The sequence below is a fragment of the Dasypus novemcinctus genome, chromosome 16, assembly GCF_030445035.2.
Source record: "Dasypus novemcinctus isolate mDasNov1 chromosome 16, mDasNov1.1.hap2, whole genome shotgun sequence".
In the NCBI taxonomy this organism is placed as follows: domain Eukaryota; kingdom Metazoa; phylum Chordata; class Mammalia; order Cingulata; family Dasypodidae; genus Dasypus; species Dasypus novemcinctus.
In genome coordinates, this window is record NC_080688.1 from 79,165,144 (window position 1) to 79,191,412 (window position 26,269).

The window sequence follows — 26,269 nt, forward strand, 5'->3', positions numbered from 1 at the left end:
TCATGACTCTTAACAGCCAACCTTCTCAGCTTCTTATGTCTGAAAAATGTGGGAAGTTTCCTTAATGTTTAGCCAAAGGAAGAAAGGTATACACCTATAAAGAAGAGTAAAGAATTGCAGTTCTTTTTCTGACCAGAAAGATGGCTATTGGGTGACTTGGGCAAAAGACTGAAATAATGCATTTTTGCCAGAATTGAAACCTTACTAGATTATATAAAATTTTAAAAATTAAAAATAAACCTTTTTAGTAGATTGTTGCAATAAGTTTTGTTAAGTTTTACTTCCTCCTATAGGAAATACATTAGGAAATAATGCTTTCTTAGGAAAACAAAGTAGTTATTCTACTTAAATTAAACTGCCACTTATGTCTGCTTTATATAAAATGAGACTTTCGTGGATATATATTACATGAAATTAAAAAATTTCTCTTTTTTTTTTACTATGCAGGCAGCTATTTTCAACTTCATCACAAGCTTTTCTACAGAGTCAGAAAGTACACAGCTTTTTTCAATCCATATCATCAGAATCTTTGCACAGTCTCAGTAAGTATCCTTCTCTTCCTCTGTAAAAATTGAACTTGCTTGGTTTTCCTGCTTTTTACCATGCCATCTAGTATGGAATCGTCATTTTAGTTAAAGTCAAGGAGCAGTGACATACCACTATGAAATATTTGTGGTTTTTAATGAATTTTACACTAATATATTGAGAAAATAATGTCTGAAAATAAGCATAACAAAATAGACTGATTCTAACTCAAGGTCTAAGTATTTTAAAACTATTGGACGTCCTACAGTGCTTGACATGACTGGCATAAGATTGAAGAGATGTTATAGTGAAAGTTGGCTTTCCTCATAAGTTCCCTGTCTCCATGAATGACCTTCCCAGCCCCCAGCATCATCGGCTGGAAACAGCCTTACTCCTTTCACTTTTCCTCTTCATGTCTACTCATTTAAAGGACAAGAGAAAGGATGCCTTCCTGTTTGTTCCTTCCTTACCAATCCTATTGTTTTAGATTAGACTTTACTTCCTTTCATGCATAGGCTGATTCTAGTTTCTCACTCTATTTAACCTACCCCCACATTACCTCAGGTATAAATTTGAGTCTTAATCTCCTATTCAAACCTTTAAAGTTTGGTATGAAATTCAAGCCCTGCCAACCACTTACTTAAGCCTTCTTTCTGAGCTTCTGTGTTGTAGCTGCTGCAACACTCGGCATTTGCTCAGAAAACCCTGTCATTTCCTGTCCCAGTGTCTGTTCATTCTGTCCTCTTCCTTAAATTCCCTTCTGTAGCATGCTGGTGACCCCAATATCACCCTCATATCTGATACTCCATTGCAAATTCAGGGATCCCCAAGACCACCATCAAATTCAGAAATTTGCTGAAAGGACTCAACAGAGCAAGCTCATTGAAAGCCGCAAATATTCATGTTTACAGTTTATTACAATGAGAGGATACAGATTAAAATCAACCACAGGACAAGATTGATGGGGCAGAGACCAGGAGAATTATACACAGCTTACAGCTGTCCTCTTCCAGTAGAGTTGTGTGGACTGTGCTTTCCTCTCCCAGCTACGATGCACGTGGCAACCAAGGAGGCTCACCCAAGCCTTGGTGTCCAGAGTACTTATTGGGGCTCAGTCACATAAATGTGGCTGACTTTAACTCTTACCTCTGGAAGCCAAACTGATAACCTGTGGCCCAAGGCCCCAAAGCAGACAAGACACTCTTATCAGATGGGAAGTCTAAGGGCTTGGAGGTCACCTCCCAAGAGCCAGGGCAAGGCCAGACTCCCCTCTGAGTGAGCTACTGCTTCACCACACACCTGGCTTCTGTCACAGCCTGTTGGATCACACCTGTTTTAGAACCCAACTGAAATACCACCTCTTTCATGAAGCTTCCCTAGTTTTTCCTTTTGTTCCTAAAGTTCAGTTTTGCCCTTGTGTTACAGCAGTCATCACAGTCTGCTTTATAGGTGTTTAGTTTTACACAAAAAATATCTCAGCCTTCGTTTTTAACAAATATTCTGCCCATAAAATTGATGTGAGCTTTAGGAGAATTTCTGCAATCTTTAAGCATGCCACTATAGCAAAAGATTTTTTTCTTTAAGTCCTCCTGTTTCCAGCAAACTTGTATTTGCCTTTACCTAAAGGAGGAGGAAAATGCATATTTTCTCAATTTGAAGTGGGAGAAAAATAGGTAAAAAATAATATAAGTTGGATATTTTAACATGATTGGGTTAATTTTTAAATAGTGTCTCTCTTTTTGTGTGTAGATAATCTACACACGATATTTTAAACAAATTTTTAGCAATTAGAATTAAACTATGACTTCATGAATAGTTCAGTAAGAGAAGGTGAAAGCTGTGGTTAAATTTATGCCTGAATAGTGGCAGTAGCTTTTCTTTTCAGGGAATCCTGATCTGTCTAGAGAGGTGTAGATTTAACAATCAGTGCTTTCTGCCTGAACCAAGTGTGAATACTTTTTAATGAATACCATAAGTAGCATCTGTTTAATTCTAAATTTTTTTTTTAAAGATTTATTTATTTTATTTAATTCCCCCCCCCCCCCCCCCCCGGTTGTCTGTTCTCTGTGTCTGTTTGCTGCGTCTTGTTTCTTTGTCCACTTCTGTTGTCGTCAGCAGCACAGGAAGTGTGGGCGGCGCCATTCCTGGGCAGGCTGCACTTTCTTTCACGCTGGGCGGCTCTCCTTATGGGGCGCACTCCTTGCACGTGGGGCTCCCCTACGCGGGGGACACCCCTGCGTGGCACGGCACTCCTTGCGCGCATCAGCACTGCGCGTGGGCCAGCTCTACACGGGTCAAGGAGGCCCGGGGTTTGAACCGTGGACCTCCCATATGGTAGATGGACGCCCTAACCACTGGGCCAAGTCCGTTTCCCTAATTCTAATTTAAATACACTGAAGAAAAAATTAAACTTTTGAGATTAACAGGTTGCCAGGAAAACTCATTTTAAGAGCATGATAGTATTTAAATTACATGAGCAATGCCAACGAGGTTGTTAGTGGATTTTGTTTTAAGGTATCAGATTGCTGTAAAATTAAAATACTGTATTGAAGTACATGATTTGAGATTTTAGAAAATCTTGTTAGGATGCTGCTCATGTATGTCGGAGTTGTTTCACCAGTGAACATGTTTGTATTCTCATGTACTTTTTTCTTTTGAAAAATTGACTGCTTTCCAAATTTTTGTTTCCCCGGGATGCAGAGCAGCACACCATATCCTGACAATCTAACACCGTGAAAACAATTGTGAAATTCCTAATGACTTAAGATGTTGAACTTTAGAATCCTGCTGGTCTATATTTTAAGGGAGAAGTAATCCAGCACTATCAAAATTTGTTCTATGGATCATGCTGGTCCACAGATTGCTGCTAGTTACTAGTCTGTAATCCAAGAACAGAAATTGAGAGTAGATACTGAAAGACTTTTATAGCAATTTGACATTACCACATTATTACTTCTCTTTTACGAAAGTAACGATCCACAACAAATTGCAAGTTTAAACAAAAACAAAACCTAACCATACCATGGATTGTTTGAGAAGTACCCAGATCCAGTCACCTCCTTTGTCTTAGGAGAAACTGGGGCTGTCCCTGCGTATCATGTGGTTCTGATGAGGGGAGCTGGCTCTGTGATTCTAGAATCCCCATGCCCAGTCCAGTAGTGGTTTGGGCTGTATCATCTTGCTTTCTTAAAGACTCTAACTAGTAGAAATGTTCTTTTTACCACTAACTTCCACTCTGATCTTCTTTGTAGGAAAAATAGTCATTATGTTTTTTCTAATTGTAATTTTCCTAAAAAGTTAACAGTATTGAATATTTCCCGCAGGTAACTTACAGTCCTCTCTGAAGACCTCTAAGATATTAGAACACTTAAAAGAAGACAGCTCAGAAGCGTCAAGTCAGGAAGAAGGTATGTGTTGATTCTGACTGAAGTGAGTCAGTCTTCTCAGTCTTGGCACAGGGCTAGGCATGTGGACCATCAGAACCGACAAAGGTGCTAGGAAATACACCTCTGGAGACTTGGAGTTTGACAGGGATGTTGTAAAATTAAAAGACTGTTTTAAAGTACATGATTTGAGGTTTTAGGGATGGAATTGCAAATAAGGAAACAGTGGACTACTCAATAAATGGTGTGGGTGTGATTGGCTCTCCATATGAAAAAAAAATTACACCATGCATAAAGTATGAAGTGAATAACAGCTCTATGTATAAAATACAAAGCTGAAACTTTGAGAAGAAAATACATCTGGGAAGAGAAGGATTTCTTAAGGCAGAACGTGACACCAGTGGAAAGCTTATAATATAAATTAAATTAGAATTGACCTAGGACAAAAGAAACCAGATCGTTAGAAGATAAGACACAAACTGGGAGATGATATTTGCAGTGTATTTACAGACAAAAGACTAAATCCAGGCTATAGAAGTAGTCTTCTATAAATCAGTGAGAAAATCAGCCTACTAAGAAATATGAGAATTACAGGTGAAAGATGTGAATAGACAATTCATAGAAGAAATTTAGCAGCCATTAAACAGTACTTAGCCTCTCTCTGGTAGTCAGGAAAATGCAGAGTAAAACAATAAGAATTCATTTTATCCTCATCAGATTGGCCAAAAAAAATTATAAGTCTGACATCAAAGATATGAAATAATTGGAACTCTTATTCACTCCTGATGTTAGTTGTAGCAGTTTGATATGATTATGAATTCCAAAAATAGATACTGGATTATATTTTTAATCTGGTCTGTACCTGGGTGTGATTGAGTTATGATTGGCGCTTTGATTGGGCCACATCATTAGGGTCTTGATAAAAGGCATGGCAAAGGAGAGAGTCGAGGGCTTCTAATGTTGGAGTTTTGCTGTTGGAATTTGATGCTGAAGTCTTAAGCTGGAGCCCCAGGAAGTCAGCATGCAGAGGAAAGAGAAGCAGGCCCCAGGAAGAGAGGACCTGAGCCAGGAGAAGAGCACAGAGGAATAGAGACAGTTCCTTAGACATGGCAGAAACATAGGGAGAGACACAAAGCTGTTCACCTGATAGTCTACAGCTGACCTTGTGGAGAAAACAGAGGCGCTGAGCCCAGAGGAACCCAGGAAGCCTGAACCCTCACAGACTTTGGCAGCCATCTTGCTCCAACATGTGAAAATAGACTTTGGTGAGGGAAGTAACCTCTGCTTTATGGCCTGGTAACTGTAAGCTCCTACCCCAAATAAATACCCTTTATAAAAACCAGCCAATTTCTGGTATTTTGCATTAGCACCCCTTTGGCTGACTAATACATTAGTATAAATTAGTAGAATTATTTTGGGAAAAAAATTGTGTACTATGTACAAAAGTTGGAGATAATTTTATGCTGCTATCCAGCAATTCTATAAAAGAATTGTGCATGTGCTCAAGGGGACACAGACAGAAGTACCCACTACAGTATTGTTTATAATAGCAAATAACTGGAAATAACGTGAATGCTTTAAATGTTAATTTACAGATCATGTTTATTCATGCTCTGTAGCAATTAAAAGATATTTGTAGTATATTTAAACATGCAGCACCACCCTGTGTATCTGGGAACACTTATTTGAGTACAAAAAGAAAGATATGTACCAGAATATTTCAACAAAGTTCAGGGACGGGTTAACCTCTGTGGAGTGAGGCAGGGGAATACCTGGAGGAAGGCTTTCAATTGTATGTGTGATATTTTCGTTTCTTAAAAAAAAAAAAAAGCAAATACAGAGAAATAATGGGAGATGGGGGTATATGGGTGCTTATAATAGAACGTGTTTTTTGAATATCTTAAACACTTCATTTTTTTAATGCATTTAAAAAGCATTTCTACCTGAAATTTGTTGTAGCTTTGCAGTGACATATTCATATTAGACTTTCAAAGTTTTGGATGAGATTCATTTACTCCTAAGTGGAACACATTTGAGAGGATATTTAAGGCAATCAGAAAGTTTGCATTGTCTTTGAAAAATGACTTCTTTAAAAGATTTTCTGTATTGAGAAGTGTTTAATGCTTAGAATTGCTCACCTATGGCTCCATTTTACCATGGAGTTGTTTTGCCTGGTCACAGAAATGAGTAGCATCAGCCTTTTGGATTTTTGCTTCAGCATTGAGTATAATAAATGAACTACTTTTTCCCCTACTCTAGATGTGTTACAGCATACCATAACCCACAAGAAACATACCGGGAAAAGTACCATTGTGAAGTAGGTATCTCATTTCTAAAATGTCTTTATGCATTTTAAAATCACTATCACATTTAATTTAATTATAGTTATATTGTGTATAATTCAACTGGTTTATTTTCTTTCCAGTTGTCTCACCTTTTCTGTGTTTCCTTTTCTTTCCTTTCTTACCTTCTTTTGGATTACTTTTTATTCAGTTTTTCTCTTATAGCCTTGATGGTTATATGTTGTTTTTTCTCTCTGTCTTGGTGTTACTCTAGAGATAATCATTTATCTTTGACTTATTAAACTCTGATAGTAACTTGTGCTTGTACTACTTTCTAAACAATTTGCAGACCTTAGATTATTGAAACTTCATTTATTTCCTTTCAGCTCATGAACCAGAGCTATCGTGTATTTTAATTTGCTCTCTATTTTAAGCCCCATGGAATCTTTTTTCAGTAATTATTTAGATTTTGCCCTTTCCATTGCTCTTGCTTCATTTCTTCCTGTATCTCTAAGTGTCAGTGTATGATCATTTTCCTCCTAACCAAAGACCACTTCAGTATTTCCTACAATCACATCTGACAGTAATGAATGCACTTAATTTTTGTCTGAAAAATGTTTATTGTGTCTTCATTTTTAAAAGGTATTTTTATTGGGTGTAGGATTCTGGATTGGTGGTTATTTCCTGTTAGTGCTTTGAAATGGTACTTTCACTGTTTCTTGATCGTGTGTCTTTGGTCCTTTCGTCGTGTCCTCTCAACCCACCTCTGATTTCTGCTGCAGATGCAGTAGACAGCCATGTGAGCGCAGGCTCCCTCACTTTAGGAATGTCCCACCTCCAGCATTCGCCAATGTTTCCAACTCCACCTCAGGATCTTTTCTGATTCTGTGAGAACCTGTTTGGCCCTCAAACAAGCACAGTTCAGTAGCACAAGGAAGTTAAATTAAATTCCCCAGGGTCAACCCTCAGTCAGTAGGGAGCTCCAGCGTCCTGTCTTTTGAGTAGATGAATCTAGAAGGTCCCAGCAGTTTTGATCCTCTGTTGCTGATAGTGGCAACCTCAGTAATGAACTATTACATTGTTTTTTCCTTCTTTCCTGTCTTACTCCCTTCTCTCACTCCTGCTTCCTGAATCAGCTCCTAAATAAACTAATCATTCCAGGCTCAGCTCTGGGGAGAGCTCAAACTTACGGTATCTGGCGTCCATTGTTTCTGTCCATCTTATTGTTGTTTCTCTGAAGGTAACATGTTTTCTCTCTTTGATTGCTTTGAAGATTTTCTTATTGTCTGGCATTCATGAATTTTCCAGTGGTGTGCCTTGTAGCTTTCTTTGAATTCTCCTTCTTGAATCTGTAGTTCAGTATTTCTTTTTGGCATTAGAAAAGTTTTAAAAGCTATTTAGGGAGGTGGATTTGGCTCAATGGAAGGAGCGTCTGTCTGCTGCATGGGAGGTCCAGGGTTCGGACCTGGGGCCTCCTGGCCCATGTGGTGAGGCTGGCCCGCTTGCCGTGCTGATGTACACAAGGAGTGCCGTGCCAAACAGGGGTGTCCCCCGCCTGGGGGAGATGCGCGCGGGGAGTACACCCCGTGGGGGAAGCCGCCCGGCCTGAGGGGAGTGCAGCCTGCCCAGGAGCAGCACCACATGCACAGAGAGCTGCCTAGGCAAGATGATGCAAGAAGGGAAGGTGCGGATTCCGGGTGCCACTGCCCGGGATACAGGCGGGCAGAGGAGCCCACAGCTGATGTACACAGAGAACAGACAACTGGCAGGCAGGGGGAGGGGGGGAATATTTTAAAAATTCTTTAAACCTTAAAAAAAAACGATTTAGTCATTATCTTTTTAAATAATGCTTTAGCCCCATGTTCTCTCTCCTTCTGTGATAAGTCCTTGTATGTTAGATTTTTCATTATGTGCCTTGTCTTTTAAACTCCTTTTTTGTGTTTCTCATATTATTTTCCTCTAATAACTATATTCCAGATGTTTTCTTCTGACCAAATTTCCTTTTGACTAATTTTCTGAAATGATTTTCATTTATTGGGTTCTTAATTTCAGTTTATTTTAGTTCTAGAATTTAAATTTAGTTTTGTTTTTTTTTTTATTGTTTTTAGTACTCTTCCAAAATTCTCAGTCTTGCCTTATTCTTTGAACATGTTAAGCACTATTTAAGTCTCTGTCTACTAACTTGATTATCTGAATCTTCTCTGGGTCAGTTTCTATTGTGTGTTTCTTTTTGTGTTTTCTTTTGTTTTCTTTTTTTCTCCATTTTTTATTTTATTTTTTATTTCTTAGAGAAAAATAATTTTACAGAAAAATTATGCATAAAATAAAGAGTTCCCATATACTACCCTATTACTAATATCTTGCATTCTTGTGGTAAATTTGCTGCAATTGGTGAAACAATATTTTTATAATTGTACTTATAGCCCCTCATCTACTTCAGGGGCCACTGTGTTGTACAGGCCTAAGGATATATATTTTTAAAATTTTTATTCTACTAACCTATATACACCAAAATTTTCCCTTTTAACAACATTTAAATATATAATTCAGTGCTGTGAATTAATTATGTTCACAGTATGTTACATCACCACATTCCATTACCAGAACTTTGCCATCATTCCAAATAGAAACTCTTAGTAGAAATTTAAGCATTCCTTATCCCCAGCTTAGCCTTTGGTAACCTATATTCTAGACTCTTAACTCTGTGAGTTTGCTTATTCTAATCACTTCAAATCAATGAGATCATGCAATATTTTGAGTCTAACTTACTTAACTCAATATGATTCTTTGGGATTCATCCGTGTTGTTGCAGGTATCAGAACTTCATTCTTTTTTATGACTTAATATTCCATTGTGTGTATTATACCAGTTTTGTTTATCCTATACTAGTTTTGTTTATCCTTTAATTGGTTGATAGACACAAGTTGCTTCCATCTTTTGACAATTGTGAATAATGTCGCTATGAACATCAGAATGCAAATATCTGTTCAAGTTGCTGCTTTCAGTTCTTTTGGATATAAACCTGGTAGTGGAATTGCCTGGTATGAACATATGCCTGTGGGTCATATGGTAATTACTTTCTGGGGAACTGCCAAACTTTCTTCAGTGACTATACCACTTTATGTTCCCACTAGCAATGAATGAGTGTTCTTATTTCTCCATATCCTCTCCAACACTTGCAATTTTCTTTTTTCTTTTTTAAGTAGGAACTATTCTAGTGAATGTGAAATGGTATCTTGTGGTTTTGATATGCATTTCCCTAATTAACGATGTTGAACATCTTTTCATGTGATTTTTGGCCATTTGTATATGTTGTTGGGAGAAATGTCTATTCAGGTCCTTTGCCCATTTTTAAGTTGGTTTGTCTTTTTGTTGTTGAGTTGTAGGATTTCTTTATATATTCTGGATATTAAATATATGGTTTCCAATAATTTCTCCCATTGTGTAGATTATCATTTTGCTTTTCATGATGAAGCTCTTTGGTGTGCAGAAATTTTTAATTTTGATGAGGTCCCACTTATTTTTTCCTTTGTTACTCATGTTTTGGGTGTAAAGTCTAAAAAACCATTGTCTGACACAAGATCCTAAAGATAATTCCCGTTTTCTTTCAGGATTTGCATAATTCTGGTTCTTATCTTTAGGTCTTTTGATCCATTTTTAGTTGATTTTTATGTATGGTATGAGGTATGGGTCACCTTCATTCATTTGCATATAGAAATCTAGTTTTCCCACCACCATTTGTTGAAGAGACTATTCTTTGAGATATCCATAAGTGTGAGGGTTGATGTCTGAATTCTAAAATCAATTCTGTTGGTTTATATGTTTGTCCTTCTGTCAGTATCTTACTGTTTTCTAATTACTGTGGTTTGTAGTAAGTTTTAAGATTGGGACATTTTAGTCCTCCAACTACATCCTTCCTTTTCAAGATGACTTTTGTATTTGACCCTTACCTTTCCATATAAATTTGATGATTGGATTTTCCATTTCTGCAAAGAAAGATGTTGGAACTTTTATTGGGATGGCATTAAATCTGTACACCACTTTAGGTAGAATTGCCATCTAAACAATATTCAGTCTTTTCAATCCGTGAACATAGAATGCCCTTTCATTTATGTAGGTCTTTGATTTATTTTTTGAGGTTCTGGGATCAGGGATTGGAACCTGGGACTTCATATGTGGGAAGCCAGCACTCAACCACTGAGCCACACCACCTCCTTCCTTTGATTTCTTTTACCAATGTTGTGTAATTTTCTGTGTACAAGTCCTCCTAGATATTTGATTCTTTTAGTTGCTATTGTAAATCAAATTTTTAAAAATTTCTTCTGATTGTTCATTATTAGTGTATAGAAACAATACTGATTTTTGGGTGTTTTTGTACTCTGCCACTTTGCTGAATTAACTTATTGTCTTCTAGGAGCTTTGTTGTGGATTGTTCAGAATTTTTTGTATATAGCATTATGTCTATAGCATTATGTCTTCCTTTCCAATTTAGATGTCTTTTATTTCCTTTTCTTGTCTAATTGCTCTGGCTAAAACTTCCATTACAGTGTTGAGTAACCGTGGTGACAGTGGGCATCCTTGTTTTGTTCCTGATCTTAGAGGAAAGCTTTCAGTCTTTCCCTGTTAAGTAGGATGTTAGCAGTAGGCTTTGCATACATGCCTTTTATCCATATCAAGGAAATTTTCTTCTATTTCTAGTTCTCTAAGTGTTTTTGTCAAGAAGGGTGCTTGATTTTGTCAAGTGCCTTTGCTGTATCAATTGACATGATCCTGTGGTTTTTCCTTGTTTTGTTAATATGGTTTATTACCTTAACTGATTTTCTTATGTTAAAACCACCTTTGCACACCTGGGATAAATCCTACTGATCATGGTATATAATTCTTTTAATGTGATGTTGGATTTGGTTTCCTAGTATTTTGTTGAGGATTTTTGCATCTATATTTATTAAGAGATATTGGTCTGTAATTTTCTTTTCCCATTGTATCTTTATCTGGCCTTAGTATAAGGATGATGGCCTTGTAGAATGACTTACAGAGTGTTTCTTCCTCTCCAAGTTTTTGGCAGATTTTGAGCAGAATTGGTGTTAATTCTTCCTAGAATATTTGGTAAAATTCCCCTGTGAAGCCATCTGGTCCTGGGCTTTTCTTTTTGGGGAGGTTTTTGATAACTCATTCAGTCTCTTTACTAGTTATTGCTTTGTTGAGATCTTCTCTTTCTTCATGAGTCAGTGTAGGTAATTTGTGTGTTTCCAGGAATTTGTCCATTTCATCTAGTCTAATTTGTTGGCATATAATTGTTCAAAGTATCTTCCTTTTGTCCTTTTTATTTTTGTGGAGTTGGTAGTAATATTCCTCCTTTAATTTTTGTTAATTATCTGTTGTCCTCTTTTTTTCCTTGTCTAACTAAAGGTTTGACAATTTTATTGATCTTTTCAAAGAACCAACTTTTGGTGTAGTTGATTCTCTCTATTGTGTTTTTATTCTCTAATTTATTGCCACTCTAATCTTTGTTATTTTTTTCCTTCTGCTCATTCTGGGTTTAATTTGCTCTATTTCTAGATATTCCAGTTTTATGGTGAGGTCTCTGATTTGAGATCTTCCTTTTTGATGTAAGCATTTAGAGCTATAAATTTCTCTTTCAGACCTGCCTTTGCTGCATCCCATAAGTTTTGGTATGTTGTGTTTTCATTTTATTTAGCCTCAACTTATGTCCTAATATCCTTTGCAATTTCTTCTTTGACTCCAATTGCTTGTTTGTGTGTGGCTTAACTTGCACACATGTATGAACTTTCCATTTCCCTCTCAGTTATTGAGTTTCTTTTGGTTTTCAGTTGTATTGTCAAATCCCTTCACATGTCTAGCTATATACAGTACAGAGTCTCTCCAGATTTGGAATTATACAAGTCTCTCTATTTCCTAACTGTAGGTGGTGCAAGATGGCCATAGAATAGAGTCCAAAGGCAGAATGCACATTTGCTATTACTCCCTTTAGAGACCATGGTAATTATTGAATAGAAAAAGTAGATGCGTGAAAGTTTGTTTCCTGTAGTATACTTTTTTTCTTTAGATCTATCACTAGGCATACTACAGAAAACTAATAAACTAAGGAAAGGGTTACAGCAGCTTATAAATTGTGTGATGTAACAGGATAGATTATTGAGGACAAATTTTCGTAATTAAAGATAATTAAACATTTTCTTTGATAGCACTATTGGTACGAATTGTTCTCCATTGGAAGGGCTGACCTTGCAATATTCTGAACACAACGGAATTGTGGATTGGAGGAAGCAAAGCTGCACAGCCGTACAGCACCCAGAGCAGTGTGTGACCTTCACTGACCAGGTACAGGGGGTTGCTGTATTTTTGTTGTTTGTTTTTTGCCAGATAGTTAAAACATTACTACTCTATAAGAAACCTGAGTTCTATAAGCATTCCATAAGCTGATATATCTGACCAAAAGAAATGAAGGCATAATAAATTTAGACTTTAACTTTAGTATATATGTTCTAAGTTCCTCTGAGGACTAAAGAAGCATATAAATGTTACTTTGTTCTTGTAAATTTTGTTTGCTTTAATATAATACCTGGAATGTTTCTTCTAATTGGAAGTACATTAAATCGTTAGGCCAAATTTTCTTGCTTTTGAAGTAGTGCACATTTCAGACACTGTCTTGCTGTCTATTGGTGATGTGAATTTTGAAACTGACCATCTTTCATGAGTAGTGGGGCCAGCTTACCAGCACTCGTGAGTGTTGTAGGAAATACTTGCTTTCTTATGAACTGGATGTAATCAGAGAGCAGAATGTCCTCAAGTAGGATTAGTGCAGTAGTACAGGCAGCACAGGTAAGGGAGGAGAGTGTACCATTGCAGGCTTGCAAAGAACCTTCTTCCTCTATCTAGAAAATAGAATTGTTAACCTAATTTTATCTCTGGCCAGCATTCAGAGACAACATTAACCTGCACTGAAATGTGTTTCTATAAACTAAAGCATTAAAACATATTTTGAGAAATAGTAAGTTGTCACCATTGTAATTATTTAATGGCCTGTTTTCAAGACCCATCTGGTTATACTATTTACTCCTCTATTCCAGTGCCTATACACCTTTTCTTCTTAGAGTTAGTTTTTAAAAAGTATGTGTTGTCAGTTTTACCAGTCTGAACTTTTAGAGAATACTAGTAGACCTATAACAAATAGCATTCACTTCAATATGTGTTTATTTTGTGCTCAGAAGAATATAGGTTCATTAAAAAAGAAAACCAGGAAATAAATATTTTTCTCATAATTAATAAGTATTTGCCATAGAGTATGCAGATTTTAATGGTACAGAGAGGTGACTTCAAAAATAGGTTGGAGGGAAACGGACTTTGGCCCAGTGGTTAGGGCGTCCGTCTACCATATGGGAGGTCCGCGGTTCAAACCCCGGGCCTCCTTGACCCGTGTGGAGCTGGCCATGTGCAGCGCTGATGCGCGCAAGGAGTGCCGTGCCACGCAAGGGTGTCCCCCGCGTGGGGGAGCCCCACGCGCAAGGAGTGCGCCCATGAGGAAAAGCCGCCCAGCGTGAAAAGAAAGAGCAGCCTGCCCAGGAATGGCGCCGCCCACACTTCCCGTGCCGCTGACGACAACAGAAGCGGACAAAGAAACAAGACACAACAAATAGACACCAAGAACAGACAACCAGGGGAGGGGGGGAAATTAAATAAATAAATAAATCTTTAAAAAAAAAAAAAATAGGTTGGAAATCAAAATTTATTAGAATATACAAATGGGAATGTAGCGTTTTAATATTTTATATCAGAATAAAAGGATATATGCATTATTATGGTTTAGCTTTGGTCTGTTTGGTCTTTTTATTCTTTTTACCAGCATTCAGCTGAAAAATGGAGCTTATCTTCAGTAAATAAGAAGAAAGGAAAGCCACAAATAGAAAAGTAGGTCCAATTTAAATGTTTCCAGTTATCAGATTTCAAAGGAAATATAACATGTAGTATTTGTTTGGGGACATGTTTAGTTTAGCAATATAAATAGTATTTTTCCATTAGCTTTCTTTGTGTTTATATTTCTGGAATTTTTTTTTTTAAGTTCAAATATCAACATGTACAGCCACTGATAAAATTGAAGCTACTGTCAAATAGTATATTCAATTTAAAGGATAAGTAATTTCAGAACTGTACAGTAAAAGGGTGAAATCTTAACTGTTCAGATTATACTTTACTGAAGTTTTTTTCTTTAATTATAAAAGTTTTTTGAAGGGGATTTTGGTAGTATTGTACTTAATGTGCTGGGTAGATGGCTGCATGGAAAAATGTTGATAACGTATACATTTGGTTTAGGGAGAAAATTAAGAAAACTGACAGCAGATTGAATGGTAGAATAAACGGCATTAGGCTGTCCACTCCTCAGCATGCCCACGGCGGTACCGTGAAAGGTAAGAAACGTTTGGCTTTCCATCCCCTATCACCCAAATATGTTCAGCATGGTGCTTGTTTTACTAGGAGGCATCAGCTGACATGTCAAGTCCTTATACTTTTACTTTGCATTAATATCAAGTAGGTTCTGAAATGTTGGTGAGTTAATGTAAGGGATATAATGCAGTCACGGAGGTAAACTTTTCCTTTGCCACGATTAGATTGACCTGTCTTTTCCCTCCTTTTGGCGGCAGTAGTTTCCTAAACTGTTCCCCTTGCAAGCCGGTCCTCTGATCTGGAGGCAGCTTCAGAGGAAATGGAAGCCCTTCTTTGTGATTTAATAACTATCCTTTTTAGAGTTTTGTGGGGTTTAGGGCAATTCATACCCTCAAGATTTTGCTGTACAAAATTTGTGTGGTTTCTGTTTACCCTTCATTATTTTCAGGTCCAAGATTTTGTGTTCATTTGGCTGAGAAATGCTCCCTTTACTGGTTTCATTGACAGCTTTGTGTTAGGTTTACCTTTACTATCAATAGTAAAGCTATAAAGAGAGAAACATTCACAGACCTCTAGGACGTTTTGTTCGTGTGTGGGCCTAATACATTTGTCAGAAGACCCGACACGTACTATTTTTATTTAGAGTTTATTCAAATGTTAGTATATTCTGTTTTGATGCAGTATAAATAGCCAGAATATTTTTTCAGAATATATTTTTTAATGGACTATATTTTCAAACTAGATATTTGTATGGAGAGATTGAATATTGTCAAAAGAAAAGTGGTTACATTTTTAATCTAAAATCATCTGGGCAGCTTGTTGAATCAGCTGAATCACCTCTGGGGTAAAAATGACATGGAAAAAAACCCGTGTCATTTATAGAAGGATTTAAGTTCAAGAGAATATTATACCATTTCACTATCTTGGAGGTCTGTCTCCTGTGCTGATGGCAGCTAGAAGGAGGAAAAAAAAGCTAAATAAGACTAAGGGTCTCTTCTCAGTGGACTAGTGGAAATACCTTTTGTTCTCCCTTTCTCTCTCCTTCCAGTTTCTTTTCCACATTGCCACCAGATTTGTCTCCATTAGTCCAATATGATGTTAGCCAGTATGGCACATTAAATTGGTTGAAGACAATGGTAGCTTGCATCATTTTCCATAGTCACAATGTGACTGGTAGTTCAGAGCCTGTTGTATGTAAGGTATACTCTAGATTACTTTCCTATAAAATTATTACCTGCCCATGTAAGTCCTCTCCCTCTTTTGCTATAACCTCATGAAATTTTGTGCACTTTTCCCTTGGTGGTTTGGTGTTTTATGGCCCAAAAGGAATTAGCATCATGTGCATTCTTATTGACTTCATTTCATTTCTTCAGTATTTTTCTAACACTTGAGTGGCTGGACTTGGCTAGATCACCTTGAACAGTTTTAGCACTGTCACAAATTTACCTGCTCAGAAAACACAGGTTAGTCCACTAAATTGTTCGTTACATAAACCATGTCTTTTCACTAGCACACATTTTCCCCAGGTGATTAATAATGTAATGTTACCATTTTATTGATCTTAGGTTGCCATAGAAATGTTTCACTGATCTACAGTTCTTTAAAATCCCTTTGGAAACCTTTATAAGGGGATTTGTACATTAAATGTATTGAATATTTGCTTTGAGGCAGAAGCTATGCTGATTACTGGGTTTTTGGAAATGTTTGGGCAGTTCAATAAATGGGCCAGTGAAGCAGTGTCCAATGCTAGATATTCCAGTGAACTCTCCTTCTGTGCCCAAAACAGACAGAGCTAATTGAACATGATAGGTACTATCCCCTCTCCCCCCACAACCAACCACCCCACTTCATTCTGCCTCAGTGTAGGTTTGGCCTTTGGGCAGAACTTAAAGGGCTACTCAGTCTAGTAGATGGGAAGCATTTTACCTTTTAAAGTGCCTCAGGCTTAGTAATTTTAACTGAGGAGGCATTTTGTCAGTCAGGTCTGTTTTTGAGTTCTTTCAGAGATTGAATTTTCCATCTAGCTCTGAGGAGTTAAAATATCTAAATTTAGAAATTAGATCAAAGTGATAACATTAACTCTGATATTTTAAAGTCAGTAAGATAAACTTGTTCTTCTGTTCCTTTGTTTTAAGAATGTATTCAAAATACACAGTGTAGTGTGGACTGAGTAAGGTGCCCTGTCGGTTTTCACCCGACAAGCAAAGAGGTCTGTGGAACAAAAAAGGTCTAGAGGAGTCTAAGGAAACACGATGACTAAATGTAATATGGGATCCTGGAAGAGAAAAAAGACATTAGGTAAAAACTAAGGAAATTTGAATAAAGTATGGACTTTAATAATAATGTTTCAATATTGGTTTATTAGTTCTGACAAATGTACCATACCACTATAAGATGTTAATAAAAGGAGAAACTTGGTGTGGAGTAAAAAAGAAAAAAAAAATTTTAATATCAATTATTTTCTATTAAAATTGTAATTAAATGAATTTTCACCTGGGTCAAACCCAGGATAAGCTTTTTAGGGGGCTTCAGGGAAACAAACCAAAAAAAAGAGTATTTACAGCTGCAACTAATTTCTAAAGGTTCAATTAGGAATTATTTGAACTACCTAAGATGATTTTTTAAAATAAAGTGGTTATTTTTAGATGTGAATTTGGACATTGGCTCTGGACATGACACATGTGGAGAAACATCTTCAGAGAGTTACAGCTCTCCATCTAGCCCACGACATGATGGAAGAGAAAGTTTTGAAAGTGAAGAGGAAAAAGATAGAGGTTTGCTATTTGGTGGAGGGGTATGGAGATGGAGGGATGGTGGAATGGTGTAGGGAAATATGTGTTGTCCCTTACAATCAAACTCAAACATAAGCATGCTGTGTTCCTATAACTGTCATTATTTAAATTTCATTGGTATAAAGGATGTCTAACAAACCATTGCCTTAGCAATTCCTAGCAATGTTGATTTTATAAACTTACCTTACAGCATATGAAATTGAGTAGACTTGATCATTACAAAACGTAGTATGTTGTTAGGCGCTTAAATGTTTATGATCTTTGTGTTTTCCTGATGGATTGACTAGTTTATCATTTTAAATATCCTTTGTCTTTGGTAACAATTTTTGTCTTAAAGTCTATTTTGTCTGATAAAATTTTTCCCACTCCAGCTCCCTTTTGGGTACCATTTGCATGGTGTATCTCTTTTTTTCATTTTACTTTAAACCTATTTGTGTCTTCAAATCCAAAGTATGTTTCTTGTAGCAGCATATATATAATTGGATATTTTTTTTATTCATCCTGCCAATCTGTCATTTCATTGGTGTGCTTTATCCCTTTACATTTAATATAATTACTGGTAAGGTAGGATTTACATCTGCTATTGTTCTTTGTGTTTATGTCTTCACTTCTTCTTTGTGCAGAACCTCACAGTCCACCAGAGGTGAGAGCTTAGGATCATGTCAGTCCATTCCATGGCTTGCACACAGCCCTACACATGAGCATGCCTTCTTGATCTCCAGGAATATTTTGGAGCTTTTCAAAGCCCCCTATGAGCAACTCATTCTCCAGTTTAGCTTTAAAGTTTTTTGGTCAGCCTCCTGGTAACCCCAACTTGTTAAGCAATTGCTGCTGATTGTTTATGACAAATGCTTCCAGATAGAGCTATTCACACAGAGTGAGTCCTGAGTAGGTCACAAATAAAGACAAACTCTGAGACTGGAGCTTTTTTAGCAAGCTGCTTAACAGAACAAAATAATGAGAGTTCTTTGGAAATTGGCTTCTTACTGGCTTGCCAGGCTGCTGGTTTTCAGCTACCAGAGTTATAGTTTTCAAGGCTACCTCAGAACTGGCATTTAGGAGGATGGGATTAGTGCAAATTAAAACGCCATTAGCCTTCACTGTTCTTGCCTAGTTTTGGCCATTTTTCTTGACTAAACACTCCTAGGATTTGTTGTCGCCTTGACCTCATTTCCAGGGTTCTGAAAAAGTTGGCTTTGACAGTTTTTGCCAGTGGTTCCATTGTTTTTATGAAGGAGTAGATTTTCGGAGCTCCTTCCATTCAGGAAGTTAGATCTTGAAAATGCATATGTTGAAGGAGGATTTAATTCTTTACACATGATAACAGCATCCGATTGGTAACATCTTGGTTAGAAGGTGTGTCATGCTGGATGGCGATCTTGGATTCCTTCTCTCAGGTCACCCTTCTGTTATGGACACCTAGACCTCAGCATTTCAGCAACATATGCTCTGCTCACAGCAGCAAGCAGCACCCACACTTCAGAGCTCCAGCAGGGGTGCTGATGCAGCATGTGCAGTTCAAGTTGGTCTTTACATAATAGTTATTTTCTAGTCCAAACTAGGGCAGCTTAGTGACTCCACTAAGTCTGCTAAACTGAGGCTTCTCTGCACTAGCTTCTGAGGGGGAAAAAAAAAAGTATCAAGTTGTTTTGAAAGCTAAATGAGGGAATTTATATGTATTTCTCAGAAAAGATGAGTTTTCAGTATGTTTCATTTCACAAGTTATGCTTGATTCTGTGGGAAAAGCAAATAATCCTTTGACCCTTTACCTAATATCAGTGTAGATTTGGCCTCCATATACCACTGTACCCTCAGGAGAACTTGGTAGCAATCCTTTCCTGTCATCAGATGGCATAAGTTCCCCTTTTTTTCAAATAGGCATGGTTACTAAGTGTCTTAAGTGAGCCTTCCCTAAACAGAAGAATCTTGTAGGCTCTCCAAAACATGGTAAAATAATCCACTTTGGTCGAGGGCTTTAGTCCATGTTTATAATGCTGAGTGCATAAAAAAGTGACTTTGAAAAGCATATTGCTTTGTCGTTATTCCTTTTGGTTGTGGTGGGTGTTGTTGTATTGAGCCTTTATTTATACTTTGCAAAATCAATGGGAAAAGAAGGTAGACCTATCCGTTAATGGTTAGATGAGTCCTTACAATGTTCAGAAAACCTTTTGGGACATTTAAAACCATGAGGTTAGTTGCTGTGGCTTATGATTTAAACAAAGCCCAGTTCAAATAAAATTTCGTTGGCTATCTGAAAAATGTTTCAGTTTCTTTTGGAATTTACTTTTGTCTTTGACTCTGCATTGGTATAATGGTACAGATATAATGTCTTAAATAAATTATTAAATTTTGTTTTGCAGAAGTTTAGCCAGAAACATTCCAATTATTATTCTATTAGGGGAAATTCATGCTCATTAATGGACTCTCTTCTCTCTAAATTAATATAATTGAAGTAATAATGGTGTTGACATTCTTTTTAAAAAATTAACATTTTAAACTAAATATAACCAGTTATTAGCTTAATGAATATAAACGTTTTAGTGCATAATATAATTCAACTTACAAAGATGTTCTAGCACACTGGTTTTATGACTGTAATAGGAGTTTTAAATTTTCTTTCCCTTGTTGAGCTATTTAAAATAAGAATATTTATTTATTCCATTCTAAAAAATTCGCTCTTCCATTCCCTAGGACTAGAAATGTTGGTTAAATATGGTCCTGATTGGAATGCCTTTAAATTGTATCATTTATCTGAGACAAATATAAAGAATCTGGATTTGGAAGTGCAGGATATATAAAGCAAATGAATTGTCTGTAATTGATGAACGCTACAAGTAATACACTTTTCCCATTAATAAGGTGGTATTACATAAATCTTTGTGTTTTGTACTATGCTACCTTTAGTCTTTCAATTAACCTTTTATTGTTTTTTGTTTTTATCTTCCCATACATTTTTAAGTAAAACATGGATATAGTGATGATCCGTGGAAAGCCAAAAATTGAAAGGTCATATTGGACAGGCACATAACATGATAGAGGGACAGTGTATCCCAATTTCAAACTTCAGAGTTACTTTTAGATAGACTTAAATTTTATTTCTAGGAAAAAAAGGTGGGAATTACACTTGTGTTAATATCAATTTTTACTTGTTTTCCTTAGATACAGACAGCAATTCTGAAGACTCTGGGAATCCATCTACAGCAAGGTTTACAGGTTATGGTTCTGTCAACCATACTGTCACTGTCAAGCCACCTGTTCAGATTGCTTCATTAGGAAGTGAAAATGGAAGCCTTTTAGAAGATCCCTTAAACTCATCCAAGTATCAACATATTTCTTTTATGCCGACTTTACACTGTGTCATGCACAATGGTGCCCAGAAGTCTGAAGGTGTTCCTCCACCCAAATCTGCTGATGGCAAAGCAATAGGGATGCTCGTTCCTAGTCCTGTTGCGCTTTCTGCAATACAGGAGTCCACAAACTCAACCCCTGTTGGAATACTAGCGCCAACAGCTTCTACTGGAGAAGCGGAAAAGCACCTTGAATTACTGGCTTCCCCTTTACCTCTGCCGTCAACTTTCCTTCCACACAGTGGTAGCCCTGCTTTGCATCTCACAGTTCAGAGGCTGAAGTTAGCACCACCACAAGGCTCTTCGGAGAGCTGCACAGTTAACGTCCCACAACAACCAGCCGGGAGTCTGAGCATCGGATCACCAAACACTGCCTTTATTCCTGTCCATAACCCTGGTAGTTTTCCAGGATCTCCTGCTGCTTCCACGGACCCCATCACAAAATCTGCATCCCAAGTGGTAGGACTAAATCAAATGGTGCCTCAAATGGAGGGAAACACAGGGACAGTCCCTCAGCCTACCAATATGAAGGTAGTTCTTCCAGCAGCTGGCCTCTCAGCTGCACAGTCACCAGCTTCTTATACTTTACCAGGCTCTCCCCTTGCTGCCAGTGCGTTACCCAACCAGAATTCCAACGTACTAAACACAGCGGCCACATCCGCTCAGTCAGCAAGTGCAGGCATCAGTCAGGTGCAGGCTACCGTTCCTCCCGCAGTCCCTACCCACACCCCGGGCCCTGCCCCATGCCCCAGCCCTGCGTTGACACACAGTACTGCACAGAGTGACAGCACATCTTACATCAGTGCTGTGGGAAATACGAACGCTAATGGGACAGTATTGCCCCCCCAGCAGGTGGGGTCAGGGCCATGTGGTTCTTGTGGGCGAAGGTGCAGCTGTGGGACCAATGGAAACCTTCAGCTCAACAGTTACTATTACCCTAATCCAATGCCCGGACCAGTGTACCGAGTCCCATCATTCTTTACTCTGCCATCCATTTGCAATGGCAGCTACCTCAACCAAGCACATCAGAGCAATGGAAACCAACTTCCTTTTTTTCTGCCTCAGACTCCATATGCAAATGGACTGATGCATGACCCAGTCATGGGAAGCCAAGCCAACTATGGCATGCAACAGATGGCAGGATTTGGGAGATTCTATCCTGTATATCCAGCACCTAATGTAGTTGCCAACACCAATGGTTCAGGGCCCAAGAAGAATGGGAATGTTTCATGTTACAATTGTGGTGTGAGCGGGCACTATGCGCAGGATTGTAAACAGTCGTCCATGGAGGCCAATCAGCAAGGTAATCCTGATAGCTCCCAGAGGACTTGCTTTTGAGTTGACCCATTTCTCCTTCCCTTATTGATCATTGGGACTCTGTCATAGCAGAAAGATCTGTCTGTGTGTTCATTACATGTGTTGTGCTTTCAGTGACAAATCACAAAATGCAAGTTTAAAAACCTAGTATAGTCCCAGGTCACACAAAGCACAAGGAAGTTTGGGAGATTGGGGGAAAGTCAGTTTCCAAATAAAGAATAAACTCTGAAGGCATTTTCAAAGAACATATTGGGAATTTGCATTCTATAATGTCAGATCTCTTGCTTGCAGCACTTTTTTAAAAGCTACAATCCTATTTCGTATAGTAACCAAATTTTTTAATATTGAAAAACTAGGAAATAATTCAGCCAGCCAACGCATAAGGTTTTAAGGAACTATTTAGTATAACTATGCATAACTAGCTGGCCTCATGTGTATTCTCCCGTACTACCCCTTTCTTCCCAGCAAATATTTAAAAAAAGAAAAAAAAAATCCAAGATTCAATTGCATTTTACAGGAGCAGTATTTAAGCACTGGTTTGGGAGCAAGAGAATTTGGACTAAATTTAATGTTCTTGCCATCCAAAAGAACAAGAAAGTGCTCTTAAATAATAGTATGAATAAGAACTAAATTCAGCATTAACCACAAACTGTTCCCCTTCACTCACATTTGGCTTTTGTCATTTTGCCAAATCCTACCCAGAAAAATAAGTCTTGAATCAGGAATCTATTTACTTGGCATTTTTAAAAGGAAAATCCAGTTTGATGACTTTAGGTTGAACTTAAAGCACCAACTTCATATTGCCTTTTAAAGGTAATTTTATTTACCACAGTATAAGCATCCTTACTTGCTGAGGAAGGTGCCTTCTGAAGAGCATGCCCGTTTGATATCTTGTAGTGGTTTGTGATACATTTAACTGTAAGCAGTGACTTAGCAGTTCTGTCTTTCCCGTTTTAGGCACTTACAGACTGAGATACGCACCTCCCCTCCCCCCTTCTAGTGATACGTTGGATTCTGCAGACTGAAACGAGTAAAGCCTCCTAATACACTGAAGTGTGGGGAAGTTATGGTGGGGTGTGGAGGGGAGGAAAGGAAAGGTATTTTGTTTGTTCTTTTGTTTTTGTTTTTGTCTTTACATTTCCTAGATTTCTATGCAGTTGGGACTTTTTATTTCTCTTGTCCCAATGTCTAAAACAAAAGAAAAACACCTTGCTTTTGAGCCTCTGGTCTCCTGGTTCAACAACAGGCTTATATGTATGATACATGTACTTTAAACATCCAAACAAACTGTCAAAAGGAAAATGTCGGTGTGTGCTTTTTTGTTGTTACACTGAATACTTGCTGTGTGCAATGTTTACTGAATCTTTAAAACTGTGTATTTGACTTTTTTTTTTTTTAACACTGGTGAGTCATATGGTTTTGAAAAAAATAAGAAACTTGGCTTCTTCCCAGCTTTTCTCACTTTCACCCTAAACTCCCACCCCCCCCCCCATTTTCCCCACTGGCCTGTGGAGTGATTGACAGTGCCCTTGTCCAGACATACACTGCTCTGCAGATGAACCGGGGGGAGGATGTTTTCACCTTCATCTCAAGGAAGACTCAAATTCCCAAAAGTGTGTATATATGTAATAAACAGCATCCTATAAATACATATATGCAGTGCTTGTTGTCCAAATAAAAATTACAGTAAGTAGGGGAGAGAGGAAGAAGTAAAACCATATGAAACAGAAAATATGTATGAAATGGACAAAAAGCTTTTTCTTAAAAACCAAATTTTTCCTTCCATCATACCTTTTTAGCCTGTTGCTTCAGAGAGACACAAAGTGAACAAACTGGTATGACTGTTGTTCTCCTGTATGTTTGTGCTTGTCATGAAAGTCGATGACCAATTTCATTTCTTGTAGTCTGCTAGTCTACTACTGTGTCCTGGTGAAAGACACACTACTTGAGTAAAGATTTCTCTTCTCCTGTACCAACTGTTACAGTGTTCATTGTGTTCAAAATGTGTATGGTTTATTTCAGTCTAAACAAGTTATGGATTTCTACAAAAAGTCAGGTATTTGTTCCCTAACCTGTCTCTCGTAGCAAAGTCACTTCTATAACAGTTTACCACTAGACTTGATTATAATGTGAAAGACTGAATTCTGAGTGGGTTAAGATGGTATTAATCATGTCAGTGTCATGTCACTAAGTTTAATGCTGCTGTTAAAAAAAAAGTTTTTTAAAGCCAATCTATGTACTAAATTGCTTCCAGGTGATTTTTGATTTCCTAAAGTGCACTGAGGTTATCTGGAAGATTGGGTGTATTTTTTGGTGACTGCTGCATTCAACAGCAATGAACAATTACCACTGTATAGTCATAGGTTTAAGAAGTTTGGGCAGGGTGGCGGGGCGGGTGCTTTTGTTTTCCCTTTCCTCAGTAAAGAGCAGAAGTGAAAGATTTTTGTTTGGTGGAGTATGCAGCAGCGGAACTTAACTCTTTGGTCTTGTTTCAGAAGCCTGACAGATTGCTAGACAAAAGGAGAAAAACTTGAAGAAAAAAAAGCTTAATTTAATGCTGCATAGGTAGCATTTATATTTATAGCACCAATGTACATTTTGAAACTTTGTTTTAGAGGTGGGAGGTATGGGGAAGGGAAATAGGGGTAGAACTGAAGGGGTAGATGAAAGCTTTAATTTAAAAAGAAAAAAATTTGAGAAAAGGAAATTATTTTGATTAAATATATTTTATTTGATCTGGGTATTTTTGGACCACATTAAATTAATTGTTAAGCTGCAGTTGAGTTGTTCAAGTGAGAGTTTTGATAAACCACGTATGGACCGCATTGTGAATCACTTGCCAGTTGTACTTTATGGAGCTTATTTTATGATTTAAAATACTGTACTGTACATAGGAGGTATGTTACCTTCTCCTTATTTGTATGTTTACCATATACTTTGATATTTGAAATGTTATGTACTGGAAAGGCCACTTATATTTCTAGAACAGATTGGATTTTATGCAACCTTTTTTCCTTGAATTAACAGCAATAAAAAAAAATGAAAAACAGTGTATGAATTGTGCTTCATTGCAAAGTTTGTAAAAGTGAAAGATTAGGACATTGTGCATGGCTTTATTTTTTGGGTGTTTTTTGTTTTTGTTTTAAGGAACCCATATCCCTGCTAATGTGTTGATGGATCATGAATCACAAAGTTATCTACCACCTGGATATGCTCCAATTTTTTCCCCAAATTACCTTAATATTTATGTGACCTCAAAAGAAGGGAGAGGCTGCCATGGGGATGGACACAGTCCCACCAGTGCAGAACGTCCTCTGGCTGAGGCCTTCACAGTGTGTGAAGGATTGACTTGCAAATTTGTTCTTTTGTCAGCCAGGCAACTATCTCAGTGCAATATTTCATGTTTTATTTCATTGGTTCTGTCCTCTACACTGCAGTTTCAAGTAAAAAATTTTAAACAATTTGTAAGAGACCCTGAGAGGTCCTGTGGAAGCATCCAGAGGTGGGTCTTCTCTGGTGTGACACTGGGTGGTCCTTTTAAGCCCTTCAGAGCCCCAGCCATCAGCACTGGAAGGGAACTTGGAAGGACTTGGGTTTGCAGAGCATTGGATCCTTGTTTGGAGCCACCTAATATTTCCTCTGCATCCAGTTAGTAGGTTCGATGTGCTCATACAGTGTACTTAATGGTTTGCAATGTCCCGGTTTTTCCCTAATGTAACACCTAAATTACACACCTACCTACCTTCCAGATGAACTGGAGCGGCACTAACGTCGGTATTGCTGCATCCTTACCCATGTGCTCGTCTTGCTTCCGTGCCCACTACTCCAAGACAGCCACTCCCTTAAGTTCCATTATGCCCTTGCTTTTTTGTTTTCTCATATTACAGTCCCCCAAAAGTATGCAGTTGATTTTTGGTTTTCTTGAGCTTTATAAAAATGGTATCCTACTGTACCCAGTCTCACTCTACTGGTTTTCTGTTCCTGAAGTTTATCCATTTCTTCATCATATTTCATTGTGTGTGGGAGATATATTTTTTCCATTCTGTCAGAACATTTGGGTTTTCCTTCTTCTGTTATTACAAACAGCACCTCTAGGAATGTTTCTGTATCAGTCCCCTGATTTGTGTAAGACTTCTAGGATATATGATATCTAGGACTGGAATCGCTGGATTGTAGGACATGAAAAGACACAGCTTTCCAAGATAACGCCATATCACTTT

The 26,269-nt window shown here is 37.6% G+C and overlaps 1 protein-coding gene across 2 annotated transcripts in view; it reads left to right on the forward strand.

Moving 5' to 3' along the window:
* The window catches only part of ZCCHC2 (zinc finger CCHC-type containing 2), a 60,556-nt gene extending 35,455 nt beyond the window's left edge, over positions 1–25,101 (forward strand). The window contains exons 6-15 of one of the 2 annotated variants that reach the window (XM_071208579.1): positions 448–542; positions 3,849–3,932; positions 6,168–6,225; positions 11,833–11,862; positions 12,397–12,532; positions 14,055–14,119; positions 14,522–14,616; positions 17,239–17,367; positions 20,545–22,035; positions 23,007–25,101. In XM_071208579.1, coding sequence (XP_071064680.1) covers positions 448–542; positions 3,849–3,932; positions 6,168–6,225; positions 11,833–11,862; positions 12,397–12,532; positions 14,055–14,119; positions 14,522–14,616; positions 17,239–17,367; positions 20,545–22,035; positions 23,007–23,074 — 2,251 coding nt within the window. In that variant the 3' untranslated portion in view covers positions 23,075–25,101. The remainder of the gene's footprint in view (positions 1–447; positions 543–3,848; positions 3,933–6,167; positions 6,226–11,832; positions 11,863–12,396; positions 12,533–14,054; positions 14,120–14,521; positions 14,617–17,238; positions 17,368–20,544; positions 22,036–23,006) is intronic. The other variant, XM_012528500.4, reaches the window with a different exon arrangement.
* The last annotated feature ends 1,168 nt before the right edge of the window (positions 25,102–26,269 follow it).